At 43.3% G+C, this 22,506-nt stretch overlaps 1 protein-coding gene across 1 annotated transcript in view; it reads right to left on the bottom strand.

Annotated features, from left to right (window-relative positions):
• The window catches only part of MERTK (MER proto-oncogene, tyrosine kinase), a 134,024-nt gene continuing 121,713 nt past the window's right edge, over window positions 10,196–22,506 (bottom strand). Inside the window, exons 18-19 of the mRNA XM_021087030.1 lie at window positions 22,053–22,189; window positions 10,196–13,145 (exon numbers count right to left, since the gene is read on the bottom strand). Of these exons, the coding sequence (XP_020942689.1) occupies window positions 12,632–13,145; window positions 22,053–22,189 (651 nt within the window). The 3' untranslated portion in view covers window positions 10,196–12,631. The remainder of the gene's footprint in view (window positions 13,146–22,052; window positions 22,190–22,506) is intronic.

Here is a 22,506-nt window from a genome sequence, read left to right on the forward strand (position 1 = left end):
TTTCTGTTCCTGCGGATTTGCCTACTCTAGATATGTCACTTAAATGGAATCATACAATAGGTGGTCATTATGATTAGCTCCTTTCAGTTAGCATATTATTTTCCAAATTAATTCATATTGCATCATGCATCAGTATATCTGAATATACTTTTATGGCTGAATAATTCCTTGGTATATTTATCCCACATTTGGTTGATCCATTCATCCGTTAACGGACATTTAGATTGTTTCCATCTTTTGGCTATCGCAAATAGTTCACATATAAGTTTTTGTGTGAACATGTGTTTTCAATTCTTTGGGGCATATACTTAGCAATGGAATTGGTGGGTCATGTGGTAATTCTGTGTTTAACTATTCAAGAAACTGCCAAACCTTTTCTAAGGCAGCTGCGCCATTTTATAATCCAATCACCAACATACAAAGATTCTGATTTCTCCATATTCTTATCAACACTTTTTATTGTCTGTCTCTTAGATTATAGCAATTCTGCTGGCTCTGAGATGGTATCTCACCTTGATTTTGATTTGCATTTCCCCAGTTGCTAATGCTGTTGATTATCTTTTCATTGTTAATTGGCCATTGTATATCTTAGGAGAAGCAGCCTACATTGTCTTGAACTGTTCAGACTGTATATAATGGAATTTTCATTTTCAAACTCCAACTGATGGCTCTAATTTTAGGTGCTATGGGGCTGGGCCTTAGTGCCTGCTTCCAGGGGAAGAATTTGATGCCTAGTTCTGAGGTTTGTTACAGAGTCTAAGCAGTGTCTGCAGGCTCGGCTAATCTGCTTTACTGTGGTATTAATAGACTTCAACACAATGTATGAGTCAGAGCATTCTGAGGAATATTCTCTTTTTTTTTTCTTTTTTATAATTTAATTTTTTTTCTGCTGTATGGCATGGGGACCAAGTTATACTTACATGTATACATTTTTTCCCCACCCTTTGTTCTGTTGCAATATAAGCATCTAGACATAGTGCTCAATGCTACTCAGCTGGATCTCCTTGTAAATCCATTCCAAGTTGTATCCAATAACCCCAAGCTCCTGATCCCTCCCACTCCTTTCCTCTCCCCCCGGGGCAGTCGCAAGTCTTTTCTCCAAGTCCATGATTTTCTTTTCTGTGGAAAGGTTCATTTGTGCTAGATATTAGATTCCAGTTATAAGTGATATCATATGGTATTTGTCTTTGTCTTTCTGGCTCATTTCACTCAGTATGAGAGTCTCTAGTTCCATCCATGTTGCTGCAAATGGCATGATGTCATCCTTTTTTATGGCTGAGTAGTATTCCATTGTGTATAAATACCACATCTTCCGAATCCAATCATCTGTTGATGGACATTTGGGTTGTTTCCATGTCCTGGCTATTGTGAACAGTGCTGCAATGAACATGCGGGTGCATGTGTCTTTTTCAAGGAAACTTTTGTCTGGATATATGCCCAAGAGTGGGATTGCAGGGTCATATGGAAGTTCTATGTATAGATTTCTAAGGTATCTCCAAACTGTTCTCCATAGTGGCTGTACCAGTTTACATTCCCACCAACAGTTCAGGAGGGTTCCCTTTTCTCCACAACCCCTCCAGCACTTGTTATTTGTGGACTTATTAATGATGGCCATTCTGAGTGGTGTGAGGTGGTATCTCATGGTAGTTTTGATTTGCAGTTCTCTTATAATCAGTGATGTTGAGCATTTTCTATGTGCTTGTTGGCCATCTGTATATCTTCCTTGGAGAAATGTCTATTCAGGTCTTTTGCCCATTTTTCCATTGGGTGATTGGCTTTTTTGCTGTTGTGTAAGTTGCTTATATATTCTAGACATTAAGCCCTTGTCCGTTGCATAGTTTGAAACTATTTTCTGCCATTGTGTAAGTTGTCTTTTTGTTTTCTTTTTGGTTTCCTTTGCTGTGCAAAAGCTTTTCAGTTTGATGAGGTCCCATGGGTTTATTTTTGCTCTTATTTCTGTTGCTTTGGGAGACTGTCCTGGGAAAATATTCATGAGGTTGATGTCAGAGAGTGTTTTGCCTATGTTCCCTTCCAGGAGTTTGATGGTGTCTTATCTTATATTTAAGACTTTCAGCCATTTTGAATTTATTTTTGTGCATGGTGTGAGGATGTGTTCTAATTTCATTGCTTTGCATGCAGCTGTCCAGGTTTCCCAGCAATGCTTGCTGAATAGACTTTCTTTTTCCCATTTTATGTTCTTGCCTCCCTTGCCAAAGATTAATTGACCATAGGTGTCAGGGTTTATTTCTGGGTTCTCTATTCTGTTCCATTGGTCTGTGTGTCTGTTTTGATACCAGTACCACACTGTTTTGATGACTGTGGCTTTGTAATATTTCTTGAAGTCTGGGAGAGTTATGCCCCCTGCTTGGTTGTTTCTCAGGATTGCTTTGGCGATTCTGGGTCTTTTGTGGTTCCATATAAATGTTTGGATTGTTTGTTCTAGTTCTGTGAAAACTGTCATGGGTCATTTGATAGGGATTGCCTTGGATCTGTAGATTGCTTTGGATAGAATGGCCATTTTTACAATATTGATTTTTCCAATCCAGGAGCATGGAATATATTTTCATTTCTTTACATCTTTTTTAATTTCTTTGATTAAAGTTTTGTAGTTCTTGGCATATAAGTCCTTTACCTCCTTGGTCAGGTGTATTCCTAGGTATTTGATTTTTTGAGGTGCAATTTTAAAAGTTATCGTATTTTTGTATTCCTTTTCTAATATTTCATTGTTGGTATACAGAAACACGACTGATTTCTGAATGTTAATCTTATATCCTGCTACTTTGCTGAATTTATTAATCAGTTCAAGTAGTTTTTGGGTTGAGTCCTTAGGGTTTTCTATGGATGGTATCATATCGTCTCCATAGAGTGACAGTTTTATCTCTTCTCTTCCTATTTGGATGCCTTTTATTTCTTTTGTTTGTCTAATTGCTGTGGCTAGGACTTCCAAAACTATGTTGAATAGCAGTGGTGAGAGTGGGCATCCCTGTCTTGTTCCAGATTTGAGTGAGAAGGCTTTCAGTTTTTCTCCATTGAGTATTATATTTGCTGTGGGTTTATCATAAATGGCTTTGATTGTGTTAAGGAATGTTCCCTCTATACCCACTTTGGTGAGAGTTTTGATCATCAGTGGATGTTGGACTTTGTCAAATGCTTTTTTCTGCATCTATTGAGACGATCATATGGTTTTTGACTTTTCTTTTGTTAATGTCAACCTTGTGAACCTGGGATGAAGCCCACCTGGTCATGGTGTATGATCTTTTTGATATGTTGTTGGATTTGGTTGGCTAAGATTTTGTTGAGAATTTTTGCCTCTATATTCATCAAAGATATTGGCTGATAGTTTTCTTTTTTGGTGGTATCTTTGTCTGGTTTTGGAATTAGGGTGATGGTGGCATCATAGAATGTCTTTGGGAGTGTTCCTTCTTCTTCTTCAACCTTTTGAAAAAGTTTAAAGAGGATGGGTATAATTTCCTCCTTGTTTGGTAGAATTCACCTGTGAAGCCATCTGGTCCTGGACTTTTATTTGTAGGGAGTGTTTTTATGACATATTCAATTTCATTTCTAGTGATCAGTCTGTTCAGTTGGTGTGTTTCTTCTTGATTCAGTTTTGGAAGGCTGTAAGATTCTAGAAAATTGTCCATTTCTTCCAGATTGTCCAATTTGTTGGCATATAGTTGTTCATAGTATTCTCTTATGTTATTTTGTATTTCTGCAGTATCTGTTGTGATTTCTCCTTTTTCATTTCTAATTTTGTTCTTTCTCTTCTCTTCTTAGTGAGTCTAGCCAGGGGTTTGTCAATTTTGTTTACCTTTTCAAAGAACCAGCTCTTGGTTTTATTAATTTTCTCTATTGTTTTTCGAATCTCTATTTTATTGATTTCCTCTTTGATCTTTATAATTTCCTTCCTTCTGCTGACTTTAGGTCTTTTTTGTTCTTCTTTTTCTAATTCGTTTAGGTGGAGGGTTAAGTTGTCAATTTGAGATCTTTCTTCTTTTTTGAGGAAGGCCTGTATTGCTATGAATTTCCCTCTGAGCACTGCTTTTGTGGCGTCCCATAAATTTTGAGAGGTTGTGTCTTCATTATCGTTTGTCTCAAGGTATTTTTCAATTTCCTTGTTGATTTCCTCATTGACCCATTGGTTTTTTAGTAGCATGTTGTTTAGTCTCCATGTAGTAGGTTTTTTCTCATTTCTTTTCCCATGGTTGATTTCTAGTTTCATGCCATTGTGGTCAGAGAAGATACTTGAGATAATTTCTATGCTCCTAAATTTGTTGAAGTTAGCTTTGTGCCCCAATATGTGGTCAATTCTTGAGAATATTCCATGCGCACTTGAGAAGAATGTGTATTGTGATTTTTTTGGATGTAGTGTCCTGAAGATGTCAATTAAGTCTAACTTTTCTATTGTTTCCTTTAGGATCTCTGTTGCTTTATTGGTTTTCTGTCTAGAGGATCTGTCCATTGATGTGAGTGGGGTATTAAAGTCTCCTACTATGATTGCATTCCCTCCAATTTCTCCCTTTATGTCTGTTAATATTTGTTGTATGTATCTAGGTGCTCCTGTATTTGGGGCATATATGTTGACGATAGTAACATCTTCTCCTTGGATGGATCCCTTAATCATTAAATAGTGTCCTTCTTTGTCTTTCTTTATGTCTTTTGTTTTAAAGTCTATTTTGTCTGACATGACTATTGCAACTCCTGCTTTCCTGTCATGTCTATTGGAATGAAATATTTTTCCCCACCTCTTTACTTTCAATCTATATGTGTCCTTTGTCTTAAGGTGAGTAGCTTGTAGGCAGCAGATTGAAGGTTTTTGCTTTTTTATCCACTCAGCCACTCTGTGTCTTTTGATTGGAGCATTCAGTCCATTGACTTTTAAGGTGATAATTGATAGATGATTATTTATTGCCATTTTAAATCTCCTGTTCGAGTGGATTCTATGATTCTCCATTCTTCCTTTCTTTTTTTGGTTGGATGGTCTGCGATTATTTTCTGCTTGAGTGTTTTATTTTTTATTTATTTTTTTATTTTTTGCGAATGCAATGTTTGGTTTTGATTTGTGGTTGCCCTGTTTTTTAAGTATGCTAACCCCTTCCTATAATTGTGTGTTTTAGCCTGATGGTCCTGTAGGTTCAAACACTTCATTACTGTACTAAAATTAAGAAGAGAAACAAAAAAAAAAAGAAAAGGAAAAAAATTTTTTAAAAAGAGTCTATTTATTTCCTTACTACCCTTGCCCACATTTTATGATTTTGATGACTCTTTTTTTCTTTTTAATTTTATTTTGTTTTAAACATGTTCATGATTAAATCTGTATGCTGGCTTATTTGAGTGACTGCTCTTTGATTGTGGTTTCCTCAATCCTAGTTCTTCCTCTTTTTTTTTTTTTTCTTTTTCTTCCCTTTCTTTCATTCCTTTCTTTTTGGTTTAGAGAAGCCCTTTCAATATTTCTTTTAGCCTGGGTTTTGTATTGCTGTATTCTTTTAGCTTTTGTTTGTTGGAAAAAATTTTTATTTCCCCTTCCATTTTAAATGATATTCTTGCTGGATAGAGTATTCTAGGTTGCATATTTTTTCCTTTTAGCACTTTAATTATCTCTTGCCATTCTCTCCTGGCCTGTAGGGTTCCTGTGGAGAAATCAGCTGATAACCTTATGGGGGTTCCCTTATAGGTAAGATTTTGCTTTTCTGTTGCTGCCTTTAGGATCCTCTCTTTATCATTAACTTTTGCCATTTTTATTATAATGTGTCTTGGTGTGGGTCTATTTAGGTTCAACTTGTTTGGTGCCCTCTGTGCTTCCTGTATCTTGAAATCAGTATCCTTTAGATTTGGGAAGTTTCCAGTGATAATTTCTTCAAATATATTTTCCATCCCCTTATCTTTTTCTACTCCTTCTGGAATTCCTATTATGTGTAGATTGGCCTGCTTTATATTATCCCATAGGTCTCTTATATTGCTTTCATGTTTTTTCATTTTGTTTTCTGTCTGCTGTCCTGTTTGGGTGATTTCCATTATTCTATCTTCCACATCACTAATTCGTTCTTCTGCATTATTCATTCTGGTTTTTACTGCCCTTAGCTCAGTTTGTATCTCTGCAAATGAATTTTCTAGTTTTTCTTGACTCTTCCTTATATTTTCTAGTTCCTTTCTGAGGGCATCTGCATTACTGTTCATATCTTCTCTTAATTGAGGAATCTTCTTTAAAAGAAAGTATTCATTTGAAGCCATCTGTTCCCTCCTCTGGACAGTTATCCAAGACAGCAAGGTCTACATGGCTGTGTTTGCAAATCCTGATGTCCCAATTCTGTTCAGAATATAGTCTGAACATTCACCAATATTCTCAGTGAATATCGTTTGAATGGGTGAGTTGATTGTATGTGCCTTCACATGGCTGAGGTCCAAAAACACTTCCTTGGTTAGAATTTATAGTTGTGCAGTCTCAAATCCACTGGTGAATTTTAAATTATTGTGTCCTTAGGAGGTTAATATATGTCATTCTCAAGTATCTTACAAATATCTATATGTGGAATTTACATTTTAGTAAAAGATATTATATATGAAAATATTTTAAAATAGTGATCTTTGGGTGATGGTTTTTAGAAATAATCATTACGGAGTTCCCGTTGTGGCGCAGTGGTTAACGAATCCGACTAGGAACCATGAGGTTGCGGATTCGGTCCCTGCCCTTGCTCAGTGGGTTAAGGATCCGGCATTGCCGTGAGCTGTGGTGTAGGTTGCATACGTGGCTTAGACCCCGTGTTGCTGTGGCTCTGGCGTAGGCCGGTGGCTACAGCTCCGATTCAACCCCTAGCCTGGGAACCTCCATATGCCGTGGGAGTGGCACAAGAAATAGCAACAACAACAACAACAACAACAAAAGACAAAAAGACAAAAGACAAAAAAAAAAGAAAAAAAAAAAGAAATAATCATTACATTAAAATATAAATAAATAGGAGTTCCTTTGTGGTACAGCAGGTTAAGGATCTGGTGTTGTCACAGCTTGGGTTGTTGCTGTGGCATGAGTTCAATCTTAGGCCCAGGAATTATCCCATACTGTGGCATGACCAAAAATAATAAATTGATAAGTAAATAAAGTAATTTAGACATGTTTTTTTAAGTTAAATAGAATTGGCAGTTTTAATTTTGCTCTTAGAGCTTTTCAAGGGAGAAAAAAATCTACATATAGAAATATTACACGGTACTGAGATGTTCACTAAAGAAAGTAAAGCTTCCCGTTTTCTTATTTGTCATGCAAGGTTGCCTAAATGTCTTTAGAGAAGTTAAGTTGCTGTTATAACTGGTTTATGTTGAGGTCAGTTATTTTCCCATTGACTTAGCAGAAGTTACGACTCGCTTTTGCCATTGACCAGGAGAAGTTACAGAGGTCTTTGCTTTCATGAGTCAGGAGAAGTCTGGTCAGAATTGACCTGATTTGTAAGATAAGGGCTGTGGTTTGGCCAGTTTCCTGAGTAGGAAACTCTGTTTGGTCTGGGGAACTGAGAGGCAGAGGGAGGGACTCCCATGGAGGGTACTGACATCTTAGGTCCCCAAATCCTGCTGATAAGGCCACCACTGCTTGCCATCACCTACATATGGAGAGAGAATGGGCACCATGGCTCAAAACTCCAGGATGAGGAGTTCCCTTTGTGGCTCAGCGGAAACAAATCTGACCAGTATCCACGAGAACGCAGGTTCAATCCCTGGCCTTGCTCAGTGGATTAAGGATTCAGTGTTGCTGTGAGCTGTGGTGTAGGTTGCAGACATGGCTTGGATCCCACATTGCTGTGACTGTGGTGTAGACAAGCAGCTACAGCTCCTATTTGACCCCTAGCCTGGGAACCTCCATATGCCTCAGATGTGGCCCTAAAGAGACAAAAAAAATAAAAAAATAAAAAAAAAAAAAACACCCACACACAAAACAAACCCAAAACCTCCAGGATGAGATGGCTAGGAGAGGCATCTGGGATCAGTGATGTGCAGGGAGCTGCCAGCCTTAATGAGGCCCAGGCCCCTTCACTCTACCAGCTTCTCTGTTGGCAAAGGTTAAATCCTTTTCTTTTTCTCTCTCTCCTGTTATTTTTTTCTTTTTGGCCACCATGCAGCATATTGAATTTCTGGGCCAGGGATCAGATCCCAGTTGCAATTGTGACCTAAGCTGCAGCTGTGGCAATACCAGATCCTTACTCCACTGTGCAGGGTTAGGGATGGAACCTGCCTTCCAATGCTCCCAAGATGCCGCTGATCCCTTTGCACCACAGTGGGGACTCCAAATCCTTTTCTTTTTGAGTTAGTTTGCATTACTTTGGAGAGAGTTGATAAACTCATCAAGGACAGTTTTTCTACTGTGACAAATGGTGAGTTTGCACTGCATAAGGAATGAAATGGGGAGAAGCCTCTATCTGGGAAAAGCCTGAATAACAAGTATAATATTCTTTCAAAGACTTTGCTGCTTCCCCTTCCTACCCAACTACCCAGAGGGGTGCAGAAGGCGTTGCTATCTTTATTGCACGATGATGGACATGTGGGCCCCAGGAGAGCAAAGTGACCTGCCCAAGAGTGCCCATGGGACTGGTTCCTGTTTAGCCTTTGCTGCCAGCTGTGCGGCCTGAATCATGAAGCCCTGATCCTCACTGCTCTTTTTCAGTTCAGAAAGAAAGCCCAGGAGTTCCCATTGTGGCTCAGCAGGTTAAGAATCCACCTAGTATCCTTGGGGATGCAGGTTCAATCCCTGGCCTCGCTCAGTGCTTTAAAGGATCTGGTGTTGCCGCAAGCTGCAGCGTAGGTCACAGGTGCAGCTCAGATCTGGCGTTGCTGTGGCTGTGGTGCAGACTGGCAGCTGCAGCTCCGATTCAACCCTTGGCCCAGGAACTTCCATTTGCTGCAGGTGCGGCCCTAAAGAGAAAAAAGTAAAAGAAAAAAGAAAGAAAGGCCAGAAAGAGGCGGGAGGAGAAAAGAAAAGGAAAAAGAAAAAGGAAAGGAGGGAGGTAGGGAGGGAAGGAAGAAAGGGAAGAAAAAAAAAACCTTCCCAAGACAAGACCTAGTCTCAACCTGTAGGTCACAAGTGAGTATTTCCGGTGTTTGTTTCTTTCTCTTGCCCTCCCCAGCCATGTCCCCCAGCCAAAGAGAATGACTTGCCTTGTTTCTCCCTGTTTCCTCTCTCCCACTTTTTGTCCATAAGAGCCACTTACAAAAGTAATTTGAGTTTATACAAAAGAGAGCTTGAAAGGCTATTTTCAGTTCATGCTCAAAAGACTGCACAAGTTTGCTGGCATTGGCTCCTCTGAGAATTAGTTCTTTCAAACCTTGCAATGCGGCTGGAAGAACTCGGTGGTTCTGATGTTCTCAGGGAGATTTTAAGTGTCTGAACATTGGTAGGCCAGCTCCATTCTCCTCTTGGGAAAAGGAAGCTGAGATGGGAGGTGCTGCCTAGCTTGTCCCATTTATCCAAGGCCCTGGTGTATCACTGTGGGTTGAATGAAATGAATTTCTCCACTTTGTTAATGTCTCAGGAAGAGCCAGAAGCCACAGCTTTCTCTTTAGGGCAGAACTGGCCCAGGCTTCCCAGCCCTTCTCAGGCCACACAGCATATGCTGAGCAAACAGAACTATTCCTTATGTATCTGTTTACATTATGTAATTAAAATTAGAAATATTAAACACAAAGCATATTAGTTTAGATATGTAACATTAAATGTATATGAAATGTCTAGGGACATTTTTCAATCTGCTTATTATCTTACAGCGGCAAACAATCCTTTTTAACTTGGATTTTTTTTGTCTTTTTGTCTTTTGGGGTCACACCCCCAGCGTATGGAGGTTCCCAGGCTAGGGGTCTAATCGGAGCTGTAGCCACCAGCCTACACCACAGCCACAGCAACGCGGGGTCTAAGCCACGTCTGCAACCTACACCATAGCTCATGGCAATGCCGGATCCTTAACCCACTGAACGAGGCCAGGGATCGAACCCGCAACCTCATGGTTCCTAGTCGGATTTGTTAACCACTGAGCCACGACAGGAACTCCTGGATTTTTTTTTTTTTTTTTGGTACATCTAATCTTTTGATATATGTATGTATGTATTATGTATATTTGCTTTACATACTTTGGGGTTCTTTTGCTTGAATTAACCAGTCAGTTCCTGATCAAGACATTCTCAATAGTTGCCATCAACAAGAAACTTTATTTGCACAAGTGGGTGATTGTAAGTTTTTTATTGATTTTTAAACCATTCAAAAATTTCTAACAGTGGAAAATTCTTTCTATAGAATCTAAAAGCCTTTTCTATTTTCATTCACTGATAAAAAATGTGAGGCTGACATTTCTCATAACAATGCAGATTCTTTTCCAACCCTTAGAACTTTCTTGTCTGGAGCATTTCACAGGAACAGTAGAGCCAGCTGACCCTTGAGACTGGGGCACCTGCACTGGCAGCTAGGACCAGGAGCCAGGCAATGAGGGCCACACCTCTGAGCCCAGGGCAGACATGGATTCTTGCAGGCTGTGGTAGCTTGAGTGAGGCTGTTTGCAAGTGCAACAGGCCTGAGGATGCCAGTGGCCCTGGGCCTACATGGCTGCTCTGGGGGCTGAGGGAGCTGAAGCTGATCCAATCAGTCTACTGCTTTACTAGCAGACTAAGTTAGCTTCCTCTTGCCTCAGTCTGCCCATCTGTGAAGTGGAGATAATATAGTACCTACCTGGTAGGGTTGTTACAAGGATGAAATAAATGCCAGGCCTGGCCACACAGTAAGTGTAATCTATGTGTGAAATAAAGTTAAAAGGCCAAGAAGCTCTGGAACAGGCTCCCAAATCACACACTCAGAACTAGCCATAATCAGGTACTTTGTTCTGAATTCTGGCTCCAGCCCTCTTGAGATGTGGGCCACATGTGGTAACAGTAGGTTACCCAACCTTTCCAGCCTGGGCTTCCATGCATGATGATGGCTCTAGGACCCATGTTAATGATGCACAGATTAAGTGTACAGTTCACATTCAGTGCCTGACACATGACAAATGCTCAACCAGCAAAGGCTGTTATGACCCAGCAGAGCCAGGACGTGAACTCAGGGGTCCTGAGCTCTAAGCTTGTTTCCGCCCACTGCCTGGGTCACCCTCCCAAGAGTCATGCCTTCCCACAGAAAAGTGCTTCACTTCTTGGACTCTCTTCTACAATTTATTTTATTTATTTATATTTTTGGCATGTGGAAGTTCCCAAGTCAGGGATCGAACCCAGGCCACAGGTGTAGCAAGAGCCACAGTAATGACAATGCTGGCTCCTTAATCTGCTGAGCCACGAGGGAACTCCTATTTTCATTTTATTTTATATGATATTATTTTATTTGCCACACCTGCAGCATATGGAAGTTCCCAGGCTAGGGCTTAAATCAGGGCTGTAGCTGCCAGCCTACACCACAGCCACAGCAATGCTGCAGCCAAGCCGCATCTGTGGTGAGCCTCATCTGTGACCTACATGCAGGTTTCAGCAAGGCTGGATCCTTAACCCACTGAGGCCAGGGATCGAACCCGCATCCTCATAGATACTAGCTGGGTTCTTAGCCCACTGAGACACAGCAGGAACTCCCTTACAATTTATTTTAAATCTTTCCACTCAGATTGTATTTTTGAACCCTTTAATATTTCTTGTTCTTCTTCCTCTGGGCTCTCTGGAGTGATTTTTCCATATCTTTAAAAAAACAATGCCAGGGAGTTCCTGTAGTGGTGCGGTGGTTAATGAATCTGACTAGGAACCATGAGGTTGTGGGTTCGATCCCTGGCCTCGCTCAGTGGGTTAAGGATCTGGCATTGCTGTGAGCTGTGGTGTAGGTCACAGAAGTGGCCCGGATCCTGCGTTGCTGTGGCTGTGGTGTAGGCTGGCAGCTGCAGCTCTGATTAGACCCCTAGCCTGGGAACCTCCATATTCCGCAGATGCAGCCCTAGAAAAGACAAAAAGACAAAACCCAAAAACAACAACAAAATAAAACAATGCCAGGAATGGTCAGAGCAGCTGCATCAAGAACCAGGCATCAAGGGAATTTCTTTGCAAAGGCAGTCAGCCAGTGACCATGGTCTTCCCAAGTCTGGAGTAAGTACTACACCTCCTTCCTCATTCACATTTTATTAGGAAGCCATATTGGAGGATGAATCAGTCATGCACCTTTAAGTACGAAATGAATCATTCTTAACAAATAGATGATCCGTGGGAGAACATCAGATTTTTCTTAAGACCAGAAGCAAAGTCAAACATGGCATTTCATTTTACAAATATTTAACAGTCATGAAAAAGAAAGAGAACTTTAAGAAAAACAACTTTGGGCAAATGTTAACATCCAGGGACTGTCGTAGAGATGAGGCTGTTAGAGCTTAAATTTTAAGATCTGTAAGATAAGTGACAGGAGATATGTCATCTTTTATTAAAATAGAATATCTTCGTCTCTTTCCACCATATACATATAGATATTTTCTCTTTAAATAAATATATATTACGTATTTTAAATGATGACGTACTTGGCAACATTCACGTGGTGCTTTCGGGCTGTGGCGTTTCCCTGGTAAGGGAGACAAATACCCCAAATATCAAGCGTCCGTGGATTCTGTTAAGGTGGAATTTCCTTGGTGGGGGAAGGTCTCAACTCCCCTCACTTGAGGACTTCTGAGTCTTCTGAGGAGTCGTCAGCAAACAAGAGTCCATCTGGTGATGGGCTCCCCAAGGGCAGCGTGCTCGACTGGGACCAGGATGCCCCATTCCTTCCCCGTCTGTCCTCCGGGAAAGTACCGTTCTTTCCCGCTGGCCCCGGGGCCAGGCTGGCAGAAGCCTGATCTTCCCATCCTTCGCTGCCCCCGTTGAGGATGTACCTTCCCTCCTCAGCTCTGTTCTCGTGCACTTCCGCCGTGACTACGCTGACCGCAGCGCCGGAAGCACAAGAAGCGATTACAGAGTTCGGATCAATGTTCAAGTCCAGCTGGACCAGGGCCGAGCCCTCGGCCAAGCCCTCGCAGCTCTCCGGAAACTGTGTGTTGATGTAAATGACGTCCGCTTTGTCCCGAACTTCAGGGAGACTTTCCAGGAGCTTTTCTAGCTGCAGCCTCAGCACTGAAAAGGTGGGGCGGTCCAAGGGCTCAGCTCTCCAGCACGAGTGCATTATTTCATACCTAGAAGCAAAGAGTCAGTTACCTTCTGGCACAGTACGTGGAGCCCTTAATGCAAGTCAGCCCTTATTTTCACCTCATGGTTGATTTTATTATCTTTTAATCGGCAGTAGTCCTACTTTTAGGAAATTACTGAAGTCTTCCTTGTATTATAATATTTTTGCAAGCTTTTTATTTTTTTGGCTGTGCCCTGGCATGCAGAAATTCTCCAGCTAGGGATCAAACTCTTGCCAGGCTGCCACTCACGCCACCTCTGCAGGGAACCCTGGATCCTTATCTGCTGAGCCACCAAGGAACCCACCATGCGACTTTTATAAATGTTCCATGGGTGCATGATAAGGGATCCTCTGTCTTCGGGAACAGAGGACTATGTGGCAATTGTATCTGGGAGAGAATATTTCAGGTCCTTTTTTTAATTCTAGAGGTTGGCAAACTATGGCCCATGGGCCAAATCTGGCCCACCTTCTGTTTTGTAAATACAGTTTTTTGTTTTGTTTTGTTTTGTTTTTTGCTTTTTAGGGCTGTATCCACGGCATATGGAGGTTCCCAGGCTAGGGGTTGAATTGGAGCTGCAGCTGCCGGCCTATACCACGGCCACAGCAACGCCAGATCCGAGCTGCATCTGGGACCTACACCACAGCTCACAGCAATACCAGATCCTTAACCCACTAGCAACCTCATGGTTCCTAGTCAAATTTGTTTCCACTTCGCCACAACAGGAACTCCTGTAAATACAGTTTTAATGCAACACAGCTACATTTATTTGGTTACATATTGTTTAAGCTGCTGACCCCACAACGGCAGAGTTGAGTCGTTGCTAGAGACCTTAATGGACTGCAAAACTGAAAATATTTACTATTTGGCACTTTACAGATAAGGTTGTCTGACTTCCATTCTAGACCACTGAATTGGGTTTGTCATCAAGAGAGATGAGTTAGGGAGTTCCCTGGTGGCTCAGTGGGTTAAGGATCTGGCACTGTCACTGGTGTGGTGTGGGTTTGATCCCTGGCCCAGGTGCAGCCAAAACATAAATTAATAAATTTAAAAAAGCTGAGTTCAGAGTTCCCATTGTGGCTCAGTGAGTTACCCAACTAGTATCCATAAGGGTGCAGGTCAATCCCTGGCCTCATTCAGTGGGTTCAGGATCCGGCATTGCCAGAAGTTGCGGTGTAGGTTGCAGATGTGGTTCTGATTTCACCCCTAGCCCAGGAATTTCCACATGCTGCAGGTGGGGCCCTAAGAAGAAAAAAAAGCAGAGCTGAGTTAGAAGGTCTAAGTGAGGGCCAGGTATATTTAATTTGCTTTCATTTATTCCATGTCTCAGGAGAAAGCATTTAAATAATCTTTTTTCACACAGCATAGTAGCCTTGTTACTTTGAAACTTCTTTTACTTTCAGTATTTTATGAAATAGCTAAAAATAGAAACATGACTTTTAAAAACATGGTGAACATGTATCCTGTCTAAGCTGCTCCCACAAAAGGGTGACTCCATAGCAGTGGACCAAGAACAATACAAGAGGGCTTGTACTGATGAGTAATGGGAGGGCTGTCATGGTGAATGATTTTGATTTTGTGGGTGGAATGAAAAATAAGTTTGGTAGCTGCCTTTGTAAATAGTCATTTTATTTTTCTGTTGAGATTTTATAAAAGATGCAATCACATGGTTGCCAGGGGTGGGGGGGGTGGAGGATGAGGAGTTGCCGTTTCATAGGTACAGAGTTTCAGTTGTGGCTTTTTTTTTTTTTTTTTTTTTTTTTTTTTTTTGCAGTGGGAGGCAGTATGTAGAAGTACCTGGGCCAGGGATCAAACCTGTGCACACAGCAGCCACCTGAGCCACAGCTGCAACAATGCTGGATACTTAACCCACTGTGCCACCAGGAAACTCCTCAGATAAAAAGAATTTGGAGATGGAGAGCAGTAAAGGTTGCATGATTATTTCAGTGTCCTTGTCACTCCTGAACCATACATTTAAAAATGGTTCAGATGGTACCCTATTACGTTACGTATATCTCACCAGAACCTAAAATTTGGATTTAAAAAGATGTGATGATGCAGATGGATGGAATTTATAAATGTATGGATTTACCCATATTCTTCAAGCACCTGCTCTGCTCCTGCCTCTGAGCATGGCTCAGCACAGAGCTTCAAGTTGCGTACCATGCGGAGGCGTGTACTGTGCAGGCAGCATATGGGTCTGATCCCAGCGCTGCCCTTAGCCCACAGCGATGCTATCTCACTCCCTCTTGGGGCCTGGGATGCCTCAGATGGGAGTGGAGGGCCTGGGGGAAGCTGGGGGTGAATGGGAGTCCTCGGAGTAGGCGGGGGCGTCAGCTCGTCTCCACTCCCACTGTCGTCTGGTCCCTGAGAGGCTCGACGAATGAAATGGAGAGGTGGGCTGGGGTGGGCAGGTGTGTGAAAAATGAGGGCAGTGCTATGACAGCGGCAGGTGAGTCCTGGGCAGAGACAGCCCCTGCTTCCCGGCGGTCACAGCTTCCTGGCTGGGAAGGGAGGGGGCTGCTCTGTTTCAAAGTACCTGCTATTGCTCCATGAAGGACAAACACATGAAACCTGTCTGTTTGCAGACACCAGGGCCTCTGCTCTTGTCTGTGACCTCTACCTCCTCCAGTAAAAATAATAATCACTGACTCAATAATAAATCATGAGTGTTTACTATTTGACAGCCATCGTGTAAGGTACTTTCAGGGATACTAGCTTGTTCAGCAGCATAACGCACACATAGGTACTGTTATCCCCATTTCTGCAGATGAGGATCCAGAAAGGGTGATGTTGGTCCCAGGACCAGGGTGAAGCTGTGACCCACATCAAGGAATATCTGGCACCACAGCCCATATTCTTTTATTTTCTTTTTCCTTTTACAGCCACACCTGCAGCCTATGGAAGTTCCCAGGCTAGCGGTTAAATCGGAGCTGCAGCTGCTGGCCTATGCCAGAACCACCACAACGCTGGATCTAAGCCCCACCTGTGACCTATGACGCAGCTTATGACAATGCTGGATCCTTAACCCACGGAGAAAGGCCAGGCCACATCCAGATGGATACTATGTCAGCCACAACAGGAACTCCCGCAGCCCATGTTTCTGCCTGGTGGGCAGTGGGGAACCACGGGAAAGATCATGTGTAGCTGCATCCTATGGTCGGGTCATAAATTTTAGAAAAGTTGCTTTGGATGCCACCCAAAGGATGTATTAGGTTCCTGGAGGCGATGAGAAGAATAAGACAGGAGACAGAAGAGCCAGAATCTCCTGAAGGAAACAGGCACCCTGACCCACTCATTTACATTCATTGCGATGTCACTGTGCCAAAGTTCCCACAAGTGTGGCAACCCCAGGCCCTGCCCAGCCCTGGGCTTCTGTGGTTTGCTGGTATAGGCAGAGCCTGTTTTATTGCGCTTAGTTATTATTATTATTATTATTATTATTATTATTATACTTCACAGGCACTGCATTTTTTTTTTTTTTTTTTTACAAATTGAAGGTCAGTGGCAACCCCTACATCCAGCAAGTCTATTGGCACCATTTTTCCAACAGAATTTGCTCACTTGGCATTTGCTGTGTCACATTTCAGTAATTCTCACAATATTTTGAGTTTTTCATTAATATTATATTTGTTAGGGTGACCTGTGATCAGTGATCTTTGATGTTACTGTTATAATATTTCTGAGGTACCACAAACTGTGTCCATGTAAGACGGCAGATTTAATCAGTGAGTGTTGTGTGAATTCTGACTGCCCCCCTAACTGGTCCTTTCTCCTCACTCTCCCTTCCATTCCCCGAGACACAATATTGAAATTATGCCAATTATGTTGCCATGAGCTGCAATGTAGGTTACAGATGCGGCTCAGATCCTGTGGCTGTGGCTGTGTCTGGCAGCTGTAGCTCCAATTGGATCCCTAGCCTGGGAACCTTCATATGCTGCTGGTGTGGCCCTGAAAAAAAAAAAAGTTTCAAAGGACAGGCTGACCCTCTTATTTGGGACTAAGTTAGCAGGCGACTAAGTTGAAGCCAATGCTTGTTTACCATTCTAAAAGTCCTAGGGCCCTTGAGAATGATGTTAAATCTTTTCTTCCTGTGCTCTATAAATAGGACAACAGAGCCTGGATGACAGCATATTCACAACATGGCTTACTGAATATTTTCAGCCCACTGTTGAGACCTACTGCTCAGAGAAAAAGAGTCCTTTCAAAATATTCCTGTTCATTGACAATGCACTTGGTCACCCAAGAGCTCTGATGGAGCGTACAGTGAGACTAATGTTACTTTCATGACTGCTAACATATTCTGCAGCCTAAAGATCAAGGAGTAATTTAGATTTTCAAGTCTTATTATTTAAGAAATACATTTTGTAAAGCTATCACTACCACAGACAGAGCTTCCTCTGATGAATCTGAGCAAGGTAAACTGAAAACCTTCTGGAAAAGATTCAGCATTCTGGAGTTCCTATTGTGGCTCAGTAGAAACGAATTTGACTAGCATCCATGAGGACACAGGTTCAATCCCTGGCCTCGATCAGTAGGTTAGGATACGGCATTGCCATGAGCTGGGGTGTAGGTCGCAGATCAGATCTGACATTGCTGTAGCTGTGGTGTAGGCCGGTGGCTACAGCTCTGTTTCCACCCCTAGCCTGGGAACCTCCATATGCCGTGGGTGCAGCCCTAAAAAGATGAAAAACCAAAAAAACCAAAAAAACAAAAAAACAAAAAAAAAAAAGAAAGAAAAAGATTCAGCATTCTAGATGCCATTAAGAACATTTGTAGGAGTTCCCTAGTGGTCTAGTCATTAAGGACTCACTGCTGGGGCTCAGGTTTGATCCCTGGCCCAGGAACTTTTGTACACCACAGGTGTGGCTGGAAAAAAACTGTAATTCATAGCAAGAGGTGAAAGTATCAATACACACTGAAGTTTGAAAGAAGTTGTTTCCAGTCCTCATGTATGACTTTGAGGGGTTCAAGCCTTCAGTGGAAAAACTGCAGATGTGGTGGAAATAGCAAGAGAATCAGAAATGGAGCCTGAAGATGTGACTGAATTGCTGCAGTTTTATGATGAAATTGTAATGGATGAGGAGTTGCTTGGTTGGGGTGGGGGGTGTGGCACGCCCGTGGCATATGGAAGTTTCTGGGCCAGGGACTGAACCCTCACCACAGCAGTGACAACCCTGGATCCTTAACCCACTGAGCCATAGGAAGGAATTGCTTCTTATGGATGAGGAAAGAAGGAAGTTTCTTGAGATGGAGTTTCCTTCTGGTGAAGATGCTGTGAAGACCGTAGGAATGAGAACAAAGAATTTAGAATATTACATAAACTTAGTTGATAAAGCAGCAGCAGGGTTTAAGAGGACTGACTCCAAATTTTAAGGAAGTTGTACTGTGGGTAAAATGCTATCAAATAGCACTGCCTGCTGCAGAGGAATTGCTGGTGAAAGGAAGTCAATTAGTGCGGCAAACTTCTTTCAAGAAGTTTGTCTTATTTTAAGAAATGGCCATGGTCACCCCCACTTTCAGTAACGGCCACTCTGATCAGTTGGCAACTTCCCCCATCGAGGCAAGATGCTCAAGCAAAAAGATTATGACTTGCTGAAGGCTCAGATGATGGTTTGCATTTTTTACCAACAAAGGGTTTTGGAATTAATGTCATGTATGTTATTTTTTTAGCCACAATACTATCTTGCACACTTAATATTCTACAGCATAGTGGAATCATAACTTTTTTTTTTTTTTTCCTTTTTAGGACCACACTTGAGGCATATGGAGTTTCCCAGGCGAGGGGTCAAATTGGAGCCACAGCTGCCAGCCTACATCAGAGCCATAGCCATGCCAGATCAGAGCTGTATCTCCAACTGGCAATGCCGGATCCTTAACACATTAAGCAAGGCCAGGGAGTAACCTACTTCCTTATGGACACTGTGTCAGGTTCTTAACCCCCCGAGCCACAATGGGAACTCCCACTATCACTGTATTTCTTAGAGCTGACTATAAAATGACTGAAGAGCAACTCAACACAGGAGTCTGCTCATCTCCACTAAGATTAGATAGCAAACAGATGAGAAGCTCAGAAGTTATCTGTCTTGGAGTTCCCATCGTGGCTCAGTGGTTAACGAACGCAATTAGCATCCATGAGGATGAGGGTTCGATCCCCGGCCTCGCTCAGTGGGTTACAGATCTGGTGTTGCCGTGAGCTGTGGTGTAGGTCACAGACACAGCTCAGATCCTACATTGCTGTGGTTCTGGTGTAGGCCAGAGGCTACAGCTCCGATTCGACCCCTAGCCTGGGAACCTCCATATGTCGCTGGTGCAGGCCTAAAACACAAAAAGACGAAAAAAAAAAAAAAAAAAAAGGGAAGTTATCTGTCTCGTTTTTAAAAGAAGACGCCTCAGATATGGAAACACACATGGCTCTCTGGGGGTGGATGCTGTTCACCAGCATTGAGAGGGGACCTGAAAGTAGGCCTGGTTCACCAGAGCCTCTGCAAACCTGAGGCACAGAGGGCCAGCTGGGGCCTGGGGACCACAAAGCCGCTGCTTCCGCCCTGCTTCCCCAGCTACCCGCCACGTGCTGACACTGCAACTCTTTCACCTACCAAAGCTCCCAGAAAACCGACTCAGCATGGCTCCACATGAAACATCTAAAACCACAATGTGACATGGCTTAGACCTTGCTAAGACCCCAGATAATCAACTTCTCCTGGAGCACAAAGGCAGCCAAGAAAGAAATAGCAACAAAACTCTTCATTCAGTATTGTTTCATAGAAATGGCTTCCTCATTTTCAGAAGCAAACATTTCATTCCTGTGGCCCTTTCAGAAACTACCGTGAAACCCCAGGTCTAATTGAATTAGGATTTCACGGTATTTTTAAAGGGCTCACATTTTTCTTTCTTTCTTTTTTTTTTTTTTTTAAGCCGCACCCCCGGTACATGGAGGTTCCCAGGCTAGGGGTCGAGATGGAGCTGCAGCTGCCAGCCTACATCATAGCCTCACATCTGTGTCTATGACCTACACCACAGCTCATGGCAACACTGGATCCTTAACCCACTGAGTGAGGCCAGGGATTGAACCCGTAACCTCATGGTTACCAGTTGGGTTTGTTAACCACTGAGCCACTACAGGAAATCCTGTTTCTTTTCTTTCTTTCTTTTTTTTTTCTTTTTTTTTTTTTTGGTCTTTTTGCTATTTCTTTGAGCCACTCCCACGGCATATGGAGGTTCCCAGCTAGGGGTCTAATCGGAGCTGTAGCCACCGGCCTACGCCAGAGCCACAGCAACGCGGGATCCGAGCCGCGTCTGCAACCTACACCACAGCTCACAGCAACGCTGGATCGTTAACCCACTGAGCAAGGCAGGGACCGAACCCGCAACCTCATGGTTCCTAGTCGGATTCGCTAACCACTGCGCCACGACGGGAACTCCCTGTTTCTTTTCTTAATGTGATGGATTTACCATCATAATCACCAGCACCACCACCACCAAGCAGAGTAAGGTTCTGATCAAAGAAGTTTCCTCATGGTTGGCTGGGATGGGATCTGGGAGGCCCACATGCAAACTGACGGAGGTCCTCTCATTGACGTGGTGTGAGGAGGCAGGGCCAGTGTGTGTTGGGGGTGGGGGGGCAGGGGGACCCCTGCAGTCCTCCTGCCCCAGAGCCCCAGCACGGTGTTCCATGACAGAGCCCGTGCAGGCCCATGGTCCTAAAATGTTCTTGCTAAATATGGTGAGAACACCCCTCTTTAAGCCTGTGTTACTGGGGAGAGACTCGGCATTAGGAAGGTTTGGATCACCACACTAGAGGCAGTGCCATAAATATTTTTTTTTTTTTTCAGAGCCACACCTGCAGCATACGGAAGTTCCTAGGCTAGGGGGTCTAAATTTTGAGATATTCCTGGGATGAGTTTGTTTAAAATGTGGAATAAAAAGAGAATCATTGGAGTTCCCTGGTGGCCTCATGTTAAGGATCTGGTGTTGTCGCTGACGTGGCTCAGGTCACCGCTATGGGGCTTTTTTTTTCTTTTTCTTTTTAGGGCCCCGCACAAGGCATAAGGAAGTTGCCTGAACTACGGGTCAAGTTGGAGCTGCAGCTGCCAGCGCACGCACAGGCACTGGCAACACCAGGTCTGAGCCGCATCTGGGACCTAAGAGCACAGCTTGTGGCAACGCCCAATTCTCAACCCACTGAGTGAGGCCAGGGATTGAATCTCTGTCCTCCTAGACACTAGCTGGGTTCTTAACCCCCTGAGCCACAACAGGAACTCCTGTGGGGTGGGTTTGATCCCTGGTCCGGAAACTTCCACATGCCATAGGCACCGCCCCCCTCCCAAAAAAAAGTGAGAAAGAGAAGCACAACTGCAGCAAAAGAGGGCAGGGAATTATCTGAGTACCTCATGCATTTTTTTTTCAATTTTTATTTATTTTTATTTTTTGGCCACTCCCACACGTAGCAGTTCCTGACCCAGGAATTAAACCCTAGCCACTGAAGCAATAATGCTGAATCCTTAACCACTAGGCCACCAGGGAACTCCCCTCATGCATTGTTAAGTCAACCTGTTTATCTATAAGTGATATAGTGCTCCCTCGGTACCCGTGACAGATTGGTTCCAGAAGCCCTGGAAAACACCAAAGTCTGCCGATGCTCAGGTCCTGTACAGTCGGCCCTCCGTATCTGCGGGTTCTGCATCCCCCCATATGGAGGGCAGACGGTATTTCCTAGGGGCACTTAGGGAACCTCAGATCCTGTGTGGGGGGCTCATTAGAGATGTGCACACACCACTTCCCACCCCAGGAGAGGCTTCCGGCCTGTTCCTGCCACCTTCTGCCCATAAACCCTTGGCCAAGCGTCCCCGCCCCCGTGGCCATGTGTCCCCAGGTGCTTGCCCGGTGCTCTATGATATAGAGCAGCTGACTCACAGTTCATCCAGACAGTCCTCGGGCTGTTTCAGCCTGTGGCCGTGGAGAAGATAGTCATACATTTCGTGGTTCTGGACTCCGGGATAGGGGGTCATTCCTCGTGTGGCTATTTCCCACATGGTCACGCCAAATGCCCACTGAGGACAAAGCGACAACATCAGGACGCAAGTCTTTCCAGCACAGCTGAATGGACTTTTTCATTGGGAAAGGTCACTTCCTTAGAGCCCTGACGAGTGTGCACAAAGCTGACAATTATGTTTGAGACACGCTGCCCTCTCAACATGGCAATAACGTGGGGTTGGAACGTCACAGTTCCCCATTTTTAACTGAAGCTGTTTGGGAAATTTGACAAAGGCAGCTCTAACTATCCGTTGCCGCAATGCTCTGTTTAATACTCTGTTCTGAGAGTGGTGGGCAAGTGTTTTCTTTTCCTGATCTATGGTTAAGGGTATCA

Source organism: Sus scrofa, chromosome 3 (assembly GCF_000003025.6).
Source record: "Sus scrofa isolate TJ Tabasco breed Duroc chromosome 3, Sscrofa11.1, whole genome shotgun sequence".
NCBI lineage: Eukaryota > Metazoa > Chordata > Mammalia > Artiodactyla > Suidae > Sus > Sus scrofa.